The sequence below is a fragment of the Sipha flava genome, unplaced genomic scaffold, assembly GCF_003268045.1.
Source record: "Sipha flava isolate LNK unplaced genomic scaffold, YSA_version1 607_pilon_pilon, whole genome shotgun sequence".
NCBI classification, from domain to species: domain Eukaryota; kingdom Metazoa; phylum Arthropoda; class Insecta; order Hemiptera; family Aphididae; genus Sipha; species Sipha flava.
The window spans coordinates 246,381-268,172 of NW_020273584.1; the positions used below are offsets into that span (position 1 = coordinate 246,381).

At 25.2% G+C, this 21,792-nt stretch overlaps 1 protein-coding gene across 13 annotated transcripts in view; it reads right to left on the minus strand.

The window, feature by feature from the left end:
• LOC112691349 (longitudinals lacking protein-like) overlaps window positions 1-21,792 on the minus strand; it is a 432,448-nt gene that overhangs the window by 74,096 nt on the left and 336,560 nt on the right. Inside the window, exon 5 of one of the 13 annotated variants that reach the window (XM_025565546.1) lies at window positions 256-339. The exons of 5 other annotated variants lie outside the window; for them this stretch is intronic. In XM_025565546.1, coding sequence (XP_025421331.1) covers window positions 256-339 — 84 coding nt within the window. Of the gene's footprint in view, window positions 1-255; window positions 340-2,480; window positions 2,732-7,081; window positions 7,321-8,460; window positions 8,745-10,847; window positions 11,117-15,678; window positions 16,011-16,487; window positions 16,724-19,115; window positions 20,182-21,792 lie in introns of those variants that run through there. 7 more of the 13 variants (XM_025565563.1, XM_025565571.1, XM_025565545.1 and 4 more) reach the window with 7 other exon arrangements.

Consider the following 21,792-nt stretch of genomic DNA (forward strand, 5'->3'; position numbering starts at 1 on the left):
TTATTTGTACAGCAGGGTTCAAATGAAAATAGTATTTATTATAAAATGATATTACATTGATTGATAAGTTAAATATTTATGTATTCATATTTAATTAATTTTCATAAATATTAGTTATACCATGTACAGAAAATATATGATATTTCCATGATTGTTTGTGTTTAAATTTTTTTTGGCAAAGCTTACATTGGAATTTCGGACTTACATCACATGTATAAATCATATGTTTTTTAAGATTCTGTTTGCGATTCGTACCTCTAAACGAAACACCACAACCTTTGGGACAGAGTGCTGGATCAGTTTTACTTGATACATTTAACAACATGATCATGTTTTTCTCTGAAAATATTAAAATTAAATTGCATTATTTAATTAAATAGAGATAATGATTTTGATAAATTTTAAGGTACAACATTTTTATAGAAAAGCAAATTGATTTGCCAGTTGACTTTCGGTATACTTAAATAAAAACAATATAATAAAAAGTATTTAAAAACATTTATTAGTAAATATAATTCCTTCATGATTAATGATAATGTTCTTAACATTGCAGTCATTTCAGTAATTGTCACCTATATCTACTAAAACCTTATATGTAAAAAAGGGATTCAATAATTTAAGAAATATAATTAATAATAAAACAACTGTTGAAATAGTTTATAAAAATTGTACTTACATTAAAATTATAATATATACATTGATAAGTAAAATATTTCTGTATTCAACTGTTATAAATATTAGTTATGTTAGACAATGAACAGAACCTATATAATATTGTCAGGTTTTTTTGTGCCTGAATTGTTTTGGGCAAAAATCACACTGGAATTTCGGATCAACACCACAAGAGTAAATCAAATGTCTTTTGAGACTATATTTGCGATGAACACCTCGAAAAAAAGTACCACAATCATTAGGGCAAAATGCTAGATCCATTTTACTTGATTCGTTTAATAATTCAATAATGTTCAGTTCTGTAAATATAATAATTTTGTTGTATTATAAAAGATATGGAATTAGAGATAAAAAAAATTTAATTAAATGGTTTGAATTCAAATTATATTTATTATAAAAGTCTTATAATATATACTAATCAGTAAAATATTTTATAATTCGTATACAATCAACTATAAATCCCATATGATATTACCAAATTAGTTTTTATCAAATTTTTTATTCATAAAGCTTACACTGAAATGTTGGACTAACACCACATGTACAATTCATATATTTTTTGAGATTTCCCTTATGATAAACTGTACTTCTTAAAATGTCACAATACATTTATTGTAATAGAGTGCTGGATCATTTTTACTCAATATAGTTAATAGCTCAATAATGTATTCTTTACAAATATTAATATTGTCATGAGAAATAATTTGAATATGAAGGCAAATTTGATTACTTTTAATGTCCTTAATCCCAACATTAACTGATTTAAAAAAGCATTTTTTAAATTAAATTAAGTTAATACCATGCTTGATAACATATTGTTATTTATTTTTTTCACAAACTATATCGTTTATTAAAAATAAAAATAGAATAATTGTACAGTATTATTTCAATTAAAATTTTAAGAATTTACTAAAAAAAATCATTCATCATATTGATCATAAGTAGACTAATTCTTTGTGAATTCATATTTAAACCTTTCTGTTAATAAAAATGTAAGCCATTAATAGTAGCCATTTGATATTTCATCAATGTTTTGTGTTTGAGTTATTTTCGACAGTTGACATTTTGGGTCTATACTACACATGCTCAAATGCAATTTTAAATTAATTTTGTGATTTACACAGTAGAAAAAATGTCCACAACCAGTGGCATAGTCTGGATTTTTAAATGATAGGAGTTTAAAACTTTTTTGGGCAGGCTAGGTAAGAAAGGCTTTGAGAGTTCATCCAAACCTCTCCCCCATTATAAAATAATGTATTTCCAGCATTTTAAAATAGTTTTAATTATATTTATTAAAATATAATTAATAATAATAAATTAACGGTGATCAGCTATGGTAGCTGTAGCATCATTACGACATAGCATTAGATAAAAACTATAGTGATAATAAAATATAAATGTTAGACGAGAGTCATCACAATGTATATGATAACTAGCAAAAAGATAGTAGTAATCGTGGTAGAAGTAATACGCTTACCAATGACAAACACCTATTATTCAATTTATTCAGTTTATTAAATTCCAATAGTACATCAATAACTGATAACACATAAGTATATTAGCACTTACCATTCACAGTAATTGCTGTAATATGTAGTAACTCTTACAAGATGTTAGGTCCATTTATCACCATAATAGGTATCTTCACCAATGCTGATATTTTCAGAATTGAATTTGTGTAGTTTAATTCAAGAAATAGAAGTAACAAATTACAAAGGATTCTTTGAATTTAAATGTAATTTATTATGAAAATCATATTACATAATCAAATATATAATGAGTAATAGAAGTAAAACTTCAATTATATGTTGTAACACCATTTTTTAAAAATTGTTTTGACCATGTACTACAGCCATATGATTTTTGAAAAATGACTTGTGTCTAATTTTTTTTTTACAAAGTGTACATTGAAATTCTGGATAAACACGACATGTTTCAAGCATATGCTTTTTAATTTTGATTTTATAATTTACACCGGAACATGAATAACCACAGTCATTAGGACAGAATACATGAACATTTCTACCACTTCTTTTTATTGATCTAGTTACTTTTCTCTCTGAAAATATAAAATTTTAGTTGTATTATTTTATTATTTAAGAATGTATATTAGTATACAGTACAAATTAATATTAAGACAAACATTTAGATTTTTTTTTAATAATAAAAGTGCACCTCCATTTATTGACAACAGAAAAGCAGTAAGAAATAGAAATTAATTAATAAATAAATAAATAAATACAATGGTAAATTTAAAATTAGAATTTTGTTTAATATTATAATATAAACACAGTGAACTTTTTTTGTTTGCTGATGATATTAAGCTTTTTCTTCGTATTATCACCGTTGATGATTGTAAACTCTTACAACATGGTCTTAATGCTGTTGCTCATTGGGCCCGAGGACTAGGCTTGGAGCTTAGTATCCCCAAATCATATCATGACTTACACTCGTTCCTACGAACACATCATGTTTGTATATACTGTTATGATATTGCGTTTAAGCAATCAGGTGACTGTGTTATGGACCTTGATATTACTATTGATAGATCGCTTACTTTTCAGAATCATATTGAGAAAGTTAATTGTAAGAGTTTGAAGCATTCGATTTTGTTAAAATAATTTCGGCTAAATTCAAACTGTCTAATTTTCTTAAGACTATACATTGCTCTTTCGTTTGGTCTGTGTTGGAGTAGGGGTAATTATTTGGAATCTGTGCACATTTGATGGTAGGAGTCAACTTGAAAGAGTTCAGCGTACATTTTTAAAATTTTCCGCTTTCGCATTAAACATGAGGAGTACACTCCTCATGAGTATCAACCTGTATTGCAGTGTCTCAATTTGTAAACTCTATTTGACAGGAGGAAACAGGTTAATCTTACATTTCTTTCTAAACTTTTGAATGGTGAAGTCGATTCCCCTGCCCTCATAAATAAACTCAATTTCAGAACTCCAAGTGTTTATTCCAGATACTCATTCTCTTTTCATATTCATTTTAGCCGCTGTAATTATCTAAAAAATCGTTCCATTATTCGGATGATGAAACTGGTCAATGAGGATCCACTATTTCTTAGTATTTAGCATTAAATTATTGCCTGGTTGTTCTTTATATCTTAATATTTGTATTTTTGGAATTTTCCTTAATTATTATGTATTACTATACAATGTAATTGGGCACGCCCTGTATTTAATAATAAATAATTTTACACATATTCCTATATGATTATTCTAATTGATTATTACTTAAAATTAGAAGTTGATGCCTCAAATTTACAAAAAAAAAAAAAAATTCAAAAATATACTTAAGAAAATCTAAAAATTCTCTAAAAATAAAAGAGCTAATCAAATGCAAAATAAAATTGTTAATTTAGATTTGTATGGTATTGAAATATATGTTTACCATTTTTTAGGACATAAAAAAAAAAAAATACAAAACGTTAATTTAAAATATATCAATTATTTTTTAAATATGTACAAATCATAAACAATGAAAAATGAATATACTAACATCAAAGGCGAATAAGAATCATATATAACAAAATTGCATTCAACTAATTAAAATGTACTTCATTACATAAAATCATGTTATTAACACATAAGTATCAATTATAAATGTTAGCACTTTTTATAGTAATTTATTGAGTAGCTAAATGTTTTTTTTTTACAGAAAGAACATTGGAATTTTGGTTTAAAATATGGAACTTTACATTTACAAAAACAGCCAATTAAGTAGAATGGCTGGATTGGTTGCATAATCTTCATTCAGTATTTTATGTTCTGAAAATAAAACCGTTTTTGTATTTTAATAATTGAAAGTGAGTAAATAAAAATTAAATGTTCATAATGTAATAAAAATATATGCAGTAGAATATACTTTTCTTACAAAAGCATTAATTTATTAATGTACGTATTTACAATAGATATTAAATCTAAAATATTATTTTTTCACATTACAGTATTTTATGATCAGCAAATAATAATTTCGTAAGCAAAATAATATCAATTAGTTTCACAAGATTTTCAAGGGTAAATGTTATAAATAAAAATTAAAAATCAACAACAATTTTCCAAATCAAATAATTTTGATTAAACTCTATAATACAAAATATTACTCGTAATGCAGTGAGTGAAAATTGTGAATGAAAGTTAGACTAGCCATTTGCAGAAATGTAATTTAAAAAAATTGAAACTAGCATATATAACCGATATAAAGTTAATGTTGTATTGTCTCATTATTGCCGAATTCAATGCTTACTGGTCTATGTAGAAAATAAATGTTTATAATATGTAATAGAACTACAAATATATATATATATATACTAACTATTTATTCTTTAGGTAGTTATACAATTACTTTGCCACTTATCACAAAACAAAAATAATAAAGCTCATAGAACCCTTCAATCAATGTAAATTTAATTTACAAAAGCATAACTATAAAAAAAAATCTGATTAATGTATATTTCATATTTAAAAGGTTAGGTTGAAAACAAAGGTAGAAAAATATTTTATTTTAATTATTTTGGGAAAAATATATTTCCATCTTCAATTGATTACAATAAAATATAAACACAGATACATCAGTATCCTTAGTGTTCAACAGTTAAGAATCTCCTTTACATTTGATTTTTTATAATTATTGTTATTTTTTAATAGAGCATAGTTAATAATCTTTACAATGAAGCATTATAAATATGCATAATAATAATACAAATAATATGATAGGTTTCATTTTAAAAAAAATTGTGTCTTGGCTATTTTATTTTCAGATTTCTTATTTTATACTTAAAAATATAGTCAAATTGACTACTTGAATTTAACTGTAATTTTTTTATTGTTTAGTTGTTATTTTATCTACTGATGGAATCTGTTAAACCATATACAATGTATTGATAGTAATATATCATAAGGATTTAGTTATTTGTTTAAGTTATAAATATGTGCCATATCTACTGGACAAAATTGTTCATTTCATGACACAAAAATAATTATCTTTTACACCAACTACTTTACATTAATTAAACTAAAATATTAAACTATTTTAACTATTTAAACTTCAATAGTTTTAAAATAAATATTTGTTTCTGCAATAGTCCTTTGAAGGTTATTATTTATAGTTGTTATTAAATCTAGCATTCATTATTTATCAAATTATTCATTCAATTTCCTCTTAAGTAAAGTATTTAATTCTAGGTATTTTTTTATAATATTAAATTTGTATAAATTCAATTTTTGAATGAAATTCCATTTTTAAATCTATCTAAATAATAAACATAAGATTGTACAACATATTTACCAACTTAATTTATAAAATATACCTATACCAGTATACACATATGTATTGAAAATAATAATGTACAAACCAAATCTTATAAAGGGTAAAATTTATATTTTATGAAATTAATAACTTTACTAAGTAAATGTGACATATATTCATATAGAATCAAACGCTTGCAGGGTTGCTAAATTTACGAATTAGACTTGAAAATGTTTACTGAGTCAAGTACTCGTCCAATGTTTGTATTGGTTTTATATTCTGGAATTTTTAATTTAAATGTAAAATTTAACAAACCATAAACATTAACATAAATTTATTAATGACAAATTAAAAACTAATTAACAATGTATCGAGTTTTATGAATATATATATATATTTATAACATTGAAAAAAAAATATTATTTATATTTCATCATTTAGAAAAAAAATTATGGGTACAACAGTATCATAAATAATAGAAATTGTAAATAGAACTGATAAATTTTTCAATTTTATATATTTGTGCTTAAATATGTAGTTTAAAATGTGAAATTGAATACACAGCAATCAATTATGAATAATTTTAATATAAGTTGTATTATACTTTTACTAAATAAATATATTAAATTAAATACAATTAAAAATATTGCATTATTTACTCTAATTTATTCAGCCCATAATTTAAAACCAGTTTTGTTAAATTGAAAAGTCTTAACAAAAATAAAAACTTGAAATTAAAATTTTTTATGCAAATTATAAATAAATAACATTTAGTTGTTTAACAATTTAGACAAATAGATTGCAAAAAAAGTTCTTGTATTTTTACTATGATTGAATATTTTTGAATATATATTTTTACAGCAGTTCCCAAACTGTGAAGTATGCCTCCCTTAGGAGGCATACGCACTTATTAAAGGAGGCGCACAGCAAATATTTATATTGTATATTGCACTACCATATATTTATTATTAGATAAACAATAATGTGCTTATATTTAAATAATAAATAATGTTTTACTGTAGCACAATTAATTTTTATTTTTTATTTTGGGAATGCATGACCCAAATAAGTTTGGGAACCAATGTAATATCATATTTTAGTGTATTATTGTTTTTTTTTCTATTATTTATTATATTTCATTATTTCATCACAGTGTTATTGGATCAACTTAAAGGATATTATGAGAATTTACTCTATGAATTGTAAGAGTTTCTTTTCTTGTATATTTTTTAAAACAGATATCACATCTGTATTTGAATAAAGACATTACTCCGCATTCAAATGATAAGTGTCTTTTCAGATTACCCTTACGGTTTTTCCCACTATACGACCGGCCACAAGCATTCGGACAAAAAACAGGATCTTCCAAAATAAGTTCTTCAATCAGTTTAGCTACAACAGTTAAAATCATATTAATATTATTTTAATTTTGACTAATGTTAACAATAAAAGATAAGATGTGATTCAATGTTACAAGGTTACTCATGCAAATTGCAAAAAGCAAATTATTTTTCCATTATATAGGTGAATGTGTGCTTTATTATACTTGAAATAAAAATATAATTTTTACACATATTAGAATATTTTAGTTTGATTGATCAAGTTATCACTTTATATACAGTATAAAATCAACTCTACAGAAAAAGCATTTCCCCCATGGGTAAGTATCTGAAACGGATATAGTGTTCCATCATTTTAGTTTTATCGAGAGTATTTTATACATAGTAAAATGTTTTAGAAACTTCAAGTCTATGCAATCATATACTATTAGTTTAATACATAAAAAACAATAAATGTATCAACCAAAATATTGTATTGTATATTAGTGTTAAATGAAAAATAAAAGAAATAGCATAAACAAAATGTTTCAATAATATATATATTTCAATAATTTGATAGGTTAAATAATAAATAATATTCAATGCTATGTTTTCAAAAATCTAACTTTATAGATTATTTGACTAATAATAATGTTAATATATAATATATAATATAATATAATTAAATACTCACAGAATTTTTTTGTTAATAATTATAAACACAAATTTTTGATAATTTCCTAGTTTAACATATTATAAGAATTATTAAAATATTTTAAAAATAATAATAGGAAAGTGCTTTAAATTTAAAGAATATTTAGTTCAATAAATTTCAAAATTAATTATACGTAAAAATAGAATCACAGTATATTAGTCAAACATTATTTGGATTTTAATTATATTTTATATTTTTAAAATATAATTTAAAAATGTTTTTACTCAGTCAACTCAGTCAATTTACAAACGAGATTTGTAGTATTTATATACAATTTTATAATTGTTTAGTAAAGAATGGGCAAAAGTTAAATGTAATATAAATTAAGACAATAATATAATTCAAGGAACTTCAATTTAATAAACATTAAATTGTTACGTAAAATAGGTTTTAAAAATCAAACTATATGTATTATGAATTAAATATTACAACACAATAATAAATGCAATGGTTAAAATATTTTTATTAATTTTTAGAAACTTAACATTTGTGAAGTTATTAATTTAACTTCAATCAACAAATATTATCATTAGTGACTTTTAACATACAGTTATGCAACGTATTTTTAAAAGTTTTGTGTGTCAATATTATATGCCGTTTTAAGTTTTCTTTTCTAGTGAACTTCCTAGTACATATTTTGCATAAAAACATGGGAGCCACGCCACATTCTAGTTTCAGATGTTTTTTAAGATTTTTTTTCCGCTGTGTACCACTATAGAGACGTCCACAAAAATTTGGACAACGTAGCGAGTTGGATTCCAGTGTATATTGATAATGTAAATCTGTAAACATAATGAAGTTGATATTAATATATTTTCGCATAATGGAATTGTTAGAACTATTTTTTGGTAGCATGGGGATTATTAAGCTATAGAATTAAATATTCATCAAAATAAATATGATCAATTCAACTTAAAAAACCAACATTCCGCAAAATATTTTAGGTATTCGTTAAAATATATAAATAAAATAAAATATAATATAAGATATATATAAGGTATATCAGTGTAAAATTGTTGAAAATGCGCTTAACGGTAATGGTAGGTTGTTACATTCAAGTTACCTAATTTATCGCTAAAATTATAACATAACCAATCTAGAAATTAAATATTCTTTGTTTTCAAAGGTACTTTTCATTTGAAATTGTGTTAAGTTTGTAACACGAAATTTTTTTAAATTTGGAGTGAATTATTTTTTACAACAAAATTAATACACCTTAAAAAAATTGTAAGTCCATTTACGTATTTAGTTTAAGTTACACTTGTGTTAAAATTAATCTAAGGCTAATGAAATAATATTTGTTTGAAGACTACTCACGTAATATAATATATTTTAAATATCGATCAACAAATGTATTTATAATACATTTATAATATTCTGTCACACAAAAAAATATTTAACCCCAATTCTCTTCATATGTGTACATTTTATTAAACTGGTTAATAATATAGGTAAACGATAACTAATATATTTTTACTCTCAAAATAAAGTAGTATTAGAATTCTGAAAAGCTGAAGAGATACCAACAATTAAGAACCAATAAAAGTTTCGTAGTTAAAAATCAAGTGTGTAATATCACAGAACAGTACACAAGAATGATTTATACATCAATATTAGGTACATGGGTGGTATTTTTTATACTGAAATAAAGCTAGATTTGTATACTGATGTACCAGTATAAATTGAACTTCGTTATACCACTTTATTTAAAAAACACAACAATTCTGAAATAAATACAAAAACCTATGATAAACAAACAGAGGTACTTAAAATGGTAAAAAAAAAATTAAGTTTAAAAATATAAAAGAGTCTGTAAAACACAATACATCTTAGAGATGGCGGTTAGGAGGGCGTACTTTATGCACTTTTAACAGGTGAATTTTCAGTTGATACATTCGGAAATACCGTTTTTTACAAACTGGACAAGAAAATCTGGGAGGCATCCCACACTCGAATATGTGGCGACGGAGATTTATTCTCCGATGTTGACCTTGGTAAAATCTGCCACATCCGTTTGGACAATACGCTGGGTCAGACGCTATGGCCTCTTTTACGCAGCGTAATATCTGTTGATCTGTAAACACATATCGAGAAAGTCTATTGATATATAAATAAAAATAAAGATACTACTAAACCATTCCTTTTTTTCTTTTTTCAAATTTATTTTAAGCGAAGCAACATACATCAGTTGAATCAATACGTATGAGTGATTTAACTAATTTGATGAAAACATTTTACAACAATATATCGTATAGGTTATATGTGGTTTTAAGTATAAATCTAAAATTAAATTATTTTTGGAAAGTAATTACATAACGATATGGAACTTTTTTTTTTAAGATAATAATTAGACTCATTAATACGTTTATAAAGGTTTTATATATAATTCATTAGTTATGGAAACAATAATATAAGACTAAAATAAGTATTCATTTAGTTTACTTGTTATTGTCAAAATAAATTTATAAATACATGTTATACAGAATAACCGTTTTACATCAAAGTCTAACTCAACTAATATACAATAATATATAATATTATAAATGATTTTTTATTTAAGGTACGTACACAATTGTATTTTGTAAAGCTTTTTAAATTGTTCATAAAATTCAATAAGTTTGATAAATTAATGCAAGAAATAATTTTCTGATATCTTATTCAAAACTATTAATATATTTTAAATAACAGAAATTTAAATAATATGTGCACATCTTTAATTTATTTTTGTTTATTTAATTTAAATATACATTTGAAAAAAAAAATTAAATAAAATACTAACAACAAAAACAGTAAAGGTATAATAATATTTCAAAACAATTGGTAAACGTGTATGGCACTAGATAAAAGTTTAAAACTATTTATTGCTCGATTAGAATCAAAATAAAACAAATAACATAGTATTATGAAGTAGTATTGTAATAAGGTCCTAAGATTATTTTATGAACTACTAGCATATGCATTTTTAAGTTAGCTTTCAACGAAAAGCTTTTTGAGCAGGCAAGACATTTGAACTGCGGCTCAACTCCACACTCGAATTTCAAATGCTTCTGTAGATTGTATTTACGCCATATGCCTTTGTAACAGCGACCGCAGTTTTTAGGGCAATACACAGGATTATCTTTTTCCCACATATTTTTTTTTTTTAACATAAATCCTGCAAGTAAAAGTACATCTCCGTTAAATTAATACTATATTTTCTAAAATCAAATTTATTCATATCAACCCAAAGTAAAATAATTCAAGCAAGTTTAGATTTTGTTAATTATTTGATAATACTAAATGCTAGAAATAATTATTGCGTAAACATTTTTGTTTTTTAATTAACAGTTAATCATATTAACTATATAATACTTCAAAAACTAATTCATTAAAATCACTTTTTAATACTTAAAAAAAAGCATAATAAATAAAAAGTTAATTGCAGTGAATATAATGATTGCATAGGTATAACAATTTAATAGATACATTGATATTGTATAACAAATCACAATTTAATGATAAAGCTGGTATAATAGAGTACACGCAAAAATTGATTAATAAGTACTGATAAAATAACTGTTAGCAATTAAGTATTTAACTTGTACTTTTTATTGATAATGAATTTATAAGTCTACTAACTGAAGTCCAATATTGTTATATATTTAATTGTAGTAATAGTGCCAACAGATAGATATCAGTAGGCATAAATACACTTATAAAGTTAGGGGTGCTAAGACTGAGAATAACTTGCTAATCAATCATAATAAATATGTTTACACAAAATGTTTTTATATAAAAATATATAATTACTGTAGTTGACTGATTACAAGATTATTGGTAAGTGTTTACGTGAACAATAATAATGGTAATGCCCTTTCCCCCATTATTCATTGAATTGCTTTAAATAAAAGGATAAAAAACATAATACAATATAAATAAATAAACAAATATATTTGGTTCTAAAATTAACATGGTAGTAATTGCGAATCAAGAAAATATGAATAAATTTTATATTTTTATATAATATATTTGACACCTCTTTTTCTCTTAGTAACCTAGATACTGGGAGTATGTTTCTCTTTTATTCTTGTCTCCCAGCCACCTCAAAATGTATTCATGGGTAAATTTAGAGCTTAGTTGGGTGGAGATGGGACATGCCCCACCTTGATCTCTCTTACAGCTAAAATATGTAACTATTAAATTACATCTATGTTTCCAAACAATTTAAATAAGTAATTAACAACTATGCATTCATAACAGTATGGTAACTATAGGAAAAACCAACATTCTATATTTATTGAAAATAAAAATAATATTTAAATATATTAATACTTTCATTGAGCTTTTATAAATAAGAAATTATAAATAACCAAATACTTAGTTACACAGTGGCTAAGAAAACATAACAAATTCAATATATAAATAACGAGTTTAATATATTATTTATAACATGGTGTTAAAATTAGATTCTAGACTTATTTTGTGAACAACTGACATATGCACTTTTAAATTAGCTTTTAACGAGAAGCTTCTTGAACAGGAAAGACATTTGAATTGCGGCTCTACTCCACACTCAAATTTTAAATGTTTCTGCAGGTTGTATTTACGCCACATACCTTTGTAACAACGTCCACAGTTTTTAGGGCAATACGCAGGATTATCTTTTCCATGTACATCGGTTTTTATAAAATCTGCATATAAAAAAAGTACATAAATTAAATTGTTTTAAATATTATTAATTATAAGAACCCAAAATAGTATAATTCAAGCAATTTTATCGAATTTTATTTTTTTATTTTAATTGAGTTATAAATTTATTAATTTAAAACTCATTGTAAATATAAAATAATTTTTGTAACCTAGAGGCAATTTTTTTTTTATTTTCGATTTGGATTAAAAACATAAAAAATGATTCAATAGTTATTACTTTTATATTCATTACAAAATATTTAACATCTATATTTTTTATACCAATTATAATTCGCATAAATATATACTAACTTGTAAAATGTAATACTTATATTAAGACTTATACTTTAAAGTCTTAAAATATGAATGAATCTACATAATATAATATTAATACATCTTAAATTATAAATGACATATTGGTAATGTGTCAGATAATATAAAAAACAAACAAAAATTACAATTATTTTAATTTTCCAAATTGTCAAAACAGCTATGAATTGATCTCAAATGAAATTTTAAAACGGTTATATTTTTGAACATTTTCATACACAGTGGACAAAATGCAAATATTCCGCATTCTCTGGTCAAATGTAATTTAAGATTACCTTTCCGGTATTTTCCTCCAAATTTTCGACCACATTTTTGTGGACAAGAACAAGGGTTTTCTTTGACAATTTGGTCCAAATTTTCCAGCCAAAATTTTATTTCTATATAATTTTAAAATATTAAATTAGTTTTTTTTCGATATATAGTAAATTCATTCATAATATTTAACATATAAATTAAACAATTTATATACATACAATCATGTTGTAAATTATATGTAAGTTATATAACTAAATATTATATCTTTATGTCAATTATTTAATAATATTTAATTCAACCCTAAACCATCACCAGCAATAATGGTTGCTAGGTACTAGATATGTGAATACATATGATTAACCAGAGACTATCAACCACTCAAAACTAATATGACAGATTCTGTAGTAACTAAGATTATAGGATTAATAGGAATCAATGCCACTTATTATATTATCCCATGTTATGTATGTAAGTAGGCAATATTTTGCATTCTCTGATTACTGTCCTAGATTCTCCTTAAAATTCTTACATAATTGTTATTATTTAGATACAGAAATAATGTTCCTGTTTAATATTAATTTTCAGTGAATATTTTGTATCTAATCCATACCAATGTGTACTAATTTGAGAAATAAAACTATATGACAATAATATATTTAAATGATTTTTGGTAAGACAGATATATTTTAAGCAATTATGCCAGTATTTGATTTCAGAAATTGTTTTTTATTGAGACTTCAATTTAATTTTACATAGCATCTTTATAAAATCATCACATTTTTTATTTTATAATTTGACATTATTTAATAATAATTACTTAGTTTTTTCCTATTGTTTTTGTAATATCAAGGTATCAATTTATAATTTTTCGCTTTTTTTTTGTGCATTTTTTTTCTTATTATAAGCTATAAATAATTAACATTTTAACACATTGTAATACTTTTAATGGTTATTATAAATAATTATAAATGAACATGTATAAGTTGTTTGAACTGATTTTATTGATGATAACAAACAGATAATGTTATAACATTTGATGAACTGTTGCCAAATGACATTTCATACTTTGTCTGTATTTGAATAATTTCATGCACATGGGGCATGAAAAAGATATTCCACATTCTCTGGTCAAATGTAATTTAAGATTACCTTTCCGGTATTTTCCTCCAAATTTTCGACCACATTTTTGTGGACAAGAACAAGGGTTTTCTTTGGCAATTTGGTCCAAATTTTCCAGCCACAATTTTATATCTATATAATAGTAAAATATTTAATTAGTTTATTTCAAGGTATATAGAAAATTAATTCATAGTATTTAATACACTATTAAATAATTTACATTTAAATATTGTATATTATGTATAAATTATAAAGCTAAAAATAATTTCTGAATAAGTATTCAAGATGGATAATATTCAGTAACGCAATGACAATTTTTCATTATTCAACCATAGACAACCAAAAATAATAAGTGTTAGGTAGTAGGTATGTATAGAAATATAACCAGTGACTATTAATCACTCATAGCTAATATGACGAAGGATATGAACACAGATATCAGTGCCACATGTAATACTAACTCAACTTTTGTACTGTGTCATATAATGATATTTGTATAAAATGTGTAATATAAATAAAACATAAAACATATAAATTGATAAGTATACATTATACATATCATAAATAGGTATATACTATATGAAGAGTATTTATTAATTTTCAATAACTTTTTATGTTCTTAATATTTATATTACATTATATTTTAGATAAAAATATTTTATGTCAATAAAATAATAACTATTATTTATGAATATATCTTATATTGTCTTACTGAATAATTTATCTTTGTAATTATAATCTAACTACATATTAATAATTAAAACATATAATTTATCATAAATAAACATTTAGAATAAAAAAAACAAAACAATAATGATAATAATTCTAGTAGTAAATATAGTAACAAACTGTTTTTTTTTTTTAATTTTTAACGATAATGCTTTAGCTATATGTAATAATTTATTATATATATAATAATTTATATACATTAGTTGATTGGAGGTGTTAAAAAAATCAAAGCACAGAAAATATTAAGAAATCATTTTGACTTTTTAATAGAAATAACGAAGATAAAATCATTAATTTCGATGTACATTAAATATACCAGTGTTCCAAAACATGACATTTATCAATATAATAAATATTTAAAATTAAATTTAAAACCTTGTCGAAATAATAGTTATTGATAAATTAACATATAAAAATAAGTAATTATGTAATAGAAAAACATTGATGATTAATTAAAACTTTGGGTTGACAAATAAAAGTTAAATAAAAAAAATAACAAAGTTCTATGAAGTCAAAGAGTATTAACATGCAAATGTTGTATTCATTAAGACAGGAAAAATATACAAAATAAAATAAATATTTTTACCATCCATGTAATGATAATAAAACAATAATTATTTATTTTATGAATTAGTCAAAAACTAAATGTGTAATTCTTAAATGATTATTAAGTCCCCGTTTATGGGCAAATTTTTTAAAACAAATAGAACATTCAAAGTTGTTTGCTTCAAGACATGTTTGAATATGTTCTACATACAGATTTTCAGCATTAGGCCCTAAAATAACATTTTTACAAATTTTGCACCGATAAAAGCTTTCTGTTTTAGTTTCTTGTTCAGGACTTTTTTTTGGTTCATCTTCTTTTGATCCTGATAATAGAGCATTGACAGTTTTTGATAATGATGGATTCTTATCCAACGTTGGTTTGGATAAAAGAGTTCTTAATTCTAAAATGTAAAATGTAAAAAAAATTAGTTATTAATATTATACTTGAATCAAGTATATTTTGTTAATATAGCTATAAGAATTTAAGCATTAACATGTAACAATATACATATAAATCTGTGTATATAATACTGTACCCTTTTTAACTTTGATTAAAATCAATTAAAAGATATTTTAGGAAAAGTAATTTTTAATGCAAAATATATCAGCCAATTATACTAATCTTGTTATAACTTATTATAAGTTATTTGAACAATAATATTTTGAAATAATAATTGGATAATATTTTTTAATTCAAATGCATGTTTTTATTTTTATTTTTACAATCTCAGTTAACTTCACTGATATATGTATATTTTCAAAGAATAACAAAAAAAGAAACAATATTAATAAAATACATCGATAAAAAATAAATATTATAACTAATAAAACCAAGTATTTCTATAGAACATGACATAGATAATTATTTATAAAATTAAAAAAAAGTATTATGATTAGGAGTGTTCAAGATGAATATAGTTATGCACAGTGATCATGTGTTTTTTTAGATTATACTTTTGGGCACAAGACTTGTTGCAAAATGTGCATTTGAACTGTGGCTCAACACCACATTCATATGTTACATGTCGATTCATTGAATCTTTTCTAGTATATCGCCGACCACAGTTTTTTGGACAACTGTACATCAGTGGTACTGTAATGGATTCATCAGCACCTAATAAGATGAAAAAATAACAAAGATATAATACATTTTTTTAAATTAATGTTGTACATTTTATTTTATAGTAAATGTCACAGCAATTATAATTTCATTTTTTTTTAATATAACTTATACACACAACAACCAAGCAAATTATATCAATTTATGTTTGCCACTACTATATAGTACTACAATACTTACTACATGGGATAATTCATACCCAGTGCCAGGTTAAGGGGGGGGGGCAAAGGGGACAGCTGCCCCGAGCGGCAAATTTTTATGGCGAAAACATAAGATTTAAAGTGTTCTAAAATGAATGTATAAAATACTAATAGAGTGCTACAAAGTATGAATTTGAATAATCTTTTAAAAGAGTTTGCGGCACAGAAAGCTAGAAAAAAAATATATAAATTTCTAATATTAAATTTACAATTTGTATTTAAATGTTTATAAAATGTTTGTACTAAAACTGCACTGTAACCTTTATTAATAAAGTTTTATTAACCAAAAAGCTACTGGTGCATTATGTAACTTTTTTAAAATTTATATATATTCATTTAACAATTTTAACGTTGTTGTGAAATATTTTATTTTTTAGAATGAGTACAAAGATACAAAGGGTACTGAAGGGCGGTATTTTAAAATCTGCCCCCAGGCGGAAAATTTCTTAACCCGGCACTGTTTATACCCACCAAAATGTGATAAAAAAACATATAGAAACCCCATGAACCATAATAGTACTATATCTATGTAATATCTATGTATATTGTCAATACTAAGACACTTTTAATTATGTAAATAATCTAAATGTTTTGTACACATAATATCTCAATTTTTATAACCATCTAAACAAAATAATTATTTGTATTCAGGTAGAAAAGTCAAATTCAATGGGAAAAAAAAATTCGTGATACTAACATTTTAAATAACAACATTTTACATTAGATTTGTTAAAATAAAATAATTTAAAAAATCACTCATTTTTAGTATGTACAATTTTAAACTGGACATTTAATTATTTTTCATTTTGTTTTTATTATAACAATTTGTTTGGCTTATAAATTCAAATTTGAAATTTGAAAATTTAATACCTTTTGTTTTGGTTTCAGGTGATGTGATATTAAGAATTCCTTAGGTAACTATAACCATTAAATAGAAGAAATGTAATTTCAATTTAGAATAAAAATGTTCTGTGGAAAATATAAAAACAATATGAGTACAGTGATGAAGATAATATTAATAAACTCCAACTTTAACCGTTCACATTTTTAAATACTTGTAAAAATGAGAAATGCATTTTAATATCAATATTGAAAATAAAATTAGAAGTAGGTACAATAATTTAACAATAACAATTATTAATATTTATATAAAAGTAAGTGGAATGTAAAAATACAGTACAGGTATATAGTTTATTTAACTATATATATAGTATATAGTTGATTTTAACATGACATTGTTCTGAAAATTCTTCAGAGTAGTCTCCTTTTCCGGGCAAATTGTTACTCTCTCAATTATACATTATTGCTGAACATTGTAAATCTAAACAGAGGAAAAATTTATTATTATAAATTTTATCATTATTAATTAAATTTGATTATGTAATTTAACATTTTTTTCTTATAATATGGTTCAAATAAAAATTGTGTAAAGGAATATGTTAAAAAAATTATTTTTTTTTATTAGTAAATTAAGCATCTACAAGTTTGACATAAAACATTCAGCAGAATCATAAAATGTAACAATACATGAATGAAAAACATAAAATAAAAAAAAAAATAAAAATGTAAAATATAAATAACAAATTCGTTTCATCAGTCATAATCTAGTTAATTTAAGTTATTAAAATGTATAGGCGGGGGGGGGCATATTTTTCCAGTTATAAAGGCTCTATTAGTAATTTTGATGAATATATTCAAAAATGTTTATATTTATCACATTAGTTGTCAACAATAAAATGTATTAAATTTAACATGCAACAGTTAGTTCTATAAAAATATTTAAGTATAAAATAAAATATAAGTAGTTCCTGTAAAAAAAAAAAATTACATGAATATAATATAATAATTAATAACGATGTATAAATGTCATTATTTATTCAAGTTAAACAACTAAAAATAAGACAATGGTAAATAATAAGGTCCAAGGACCCGTTTTCAAAAAATGATTACAATTTAATGAACGTGTTATGTATAGTATTACCATTTTGAATAGAGGTTTAAAAAATATCGTTATAAGTTAATAACATAGACATTTAAATAAAATATTTATAAAAAGAGTTCGTTTATTGGCATATAATAATATAAGAAATACCAAGTAAATTATCTCTTTTTCAGTACAGCTAAGGCAAGATGTTTACATTTTTATTATATTATAAGTAGCGTGAAATTAATAAAATATTTGTAGAAATCTGTTTTGACTTTATCAATAAACAAAAACTCATCGTGGATTGAAATAGAGAAGCGACTAAAAGAAGGAACAATGTGATGTTTCCATGTTTCTTCAGTCGTTTCGTTACTTCGATCTCGCTGATAACAAGATATCAATAGACGGTGACGATGTTACATGTATTATACACATAAATATGTTACATTTTTTATGGTGTTAAAAATTATCAGTGTTTAATATCTATCAGTTGAGATTATGTGAATGAAAAAAAAAAGTGTCGAGACGATAATTTAAAGAAAAATAAAAATATTAATTTAATTTGCCACTGAACATCATGTAGTCTATTAAGAGCTTTATGGTATCTACGTATTATGTTGAGGTAGATGTACATGTACCTAGAATGCGTCATATACGAGTATGGTAGATGAGCGTAAGGTTTCCTTACGACTACATAATCATAGACAACGTAAGTACGTGGGGAGAAAAACATTAAAATGTCGTAAACCCCTTTACACGAGGGGTAGCGAAAGCTTGAAGGGTCCGGAGACTTTGGAAACGTTCTGTACGTAGTTTACGTGTTCACAGAACGTTTCTAAAATCGTCAGATACGCGACATCGCAACTCGTCACCTTTTTCGGACTCGCGGTTTAAAAGTGACGATTATGGACACAGACCCTTAAGTTTTTCATCCATCTGATCCAAGAGCGATAAAGACATGTCTTATTACTCGGTTTAGATTAGGTCATTTTAGGTAACTAATTTGACCTAGCCTAAACTTGTTCGCAGACAGCCGCGTGACGGCAATCGTCATCACGGTCTGACGACCGTCAAATCTTTGTGCACCAGACCCATGTGCTTCTTCATACTGAAGTTGTACACGAATTTACGATGACACACGTGACACTTGTACTTGGGTTCGACGCCGCACTCGTACGATATGTGTCGCTTTAGATGCTCCATCCGCTTGTAGCTGCGGCCGCAAAGTTTTGGACATACGATTCGCGATTCGGCTCCTACTGTTATTTGATCGTACGTGCTGCTGTAAGTGCAATTGTATTCGTCCGGGTGTTGCGGCATTGCGAAAACTGCACGGACGAACGCGGACGATAACAGAAAAGAGAGAAAAAAATTAATACAATTGACCATCGTCTTGAATAACTTAATAATATATAGTGTGTGTGCAGGTAATACATACATACGTATATTATATAGGTATACGATGAAGAAATATAGTGAATACACACTTGACAAAAAAAAAAAAAAAAACTACGGCAGTAGAAAATACGTGATGCATTAATAACGCACGTTAAGAAGCCAATGATATAGTTCAAACAAAAAGCATTACTTCTCGTCATAATCAAAATGTTACACGACAAGACAAACAACCAGAGAACATACTTAATAAAGTGTGCGTAGTAATTAAAGTAAAAGCGCAAAGGAATAACGGTAAAAAGACAAAACAGCGAAAAGAAAGAGCGACACGCGAGTTATTCCGCTACTCGTAAAAAAAAAGCGCAACGTTACGGTGTAGAAAGGAAAAATGTCAGAAAAAAAAATATTTATAATATTTAAAAAAAAATACCCTCCGAAGAAATACAAGCGTGCACCTGCGTACGATTTACTCAGTATACCGTATACGATGTATACTATACATACATACAAATAATACACATTTATTTAAACTTAAATACCACGGGTGACTTTGGGGTACACGTACGTTTTAGGCCACGCGTTATAACGTACGCGGCGGCGGGGGAGGGGCGTGTGTTAATTGGCATCACCGTTATTTTACACGAACGCACCGTGAACGGAAAATAAGAATATAACCGACGGTACGCAACGAACTAATCGGTTGAGGGATGGGGATGGTCGAATAAATATATACAATAATAACATTAAAACAGTACAACTTTTCGAAGCGTTTAATGAAACAAAACACGAATAATATTACGTGGGTGGAACATAAAACCACATTACAGTTGTAACGTAATACGTGACACAACGTGACGGCCGAACACGTACATGTTTTCCAAACAGCGCTATTTTATTGTACGTAGTAGACTTTGTGTTTGCCCTCGTAGTGTACCTTCCTGTGAAAGCGGCGGTAGAACAGTTTGCCGCAAAATTCGCACTCGAACTGTGGTGCTACGCCGCAGACGTACTGCAAGTGTTCCAACAACCCTCGTTTGTACTTGTACGATCGGCCGCAATCGTTCGGACACTCGAACCGCTGTCGGTCTGAAACCATTCACGAAACATACGGACGAATTATTATCAGACAGTTAAAGCGTTAACGTGTATGTCTTTGCTGCTGTTATTGTTGTTAACGTTGTCATCGCACCAATGACGGTAATACAACAATATGCAAGAGGAACGCGTTGGTGGTGAAGCGACAGACGAATAAGAACGGTAATGAGATCGACAACCCCTCCCCTCCAAAAAAAATAAAAAAAGATCCATCGGCCGTTCGAGTAGTTGTTCGTATATTATCTATTCATCAATAGCTATCTCCTACCAACCATATACAAGATCTGAGTTGCCACACGACCACGACAAATGTTTAGGCACTTCGCGTATTAGCTATATCGTTTTAATGGTTATAGACCAAAGTACAGCTTTGCAATACTATTATGCACTATCTATTTAACAATTGCAAGCGTATACACTATAAATATTTTTCATAATTAAAAACGATC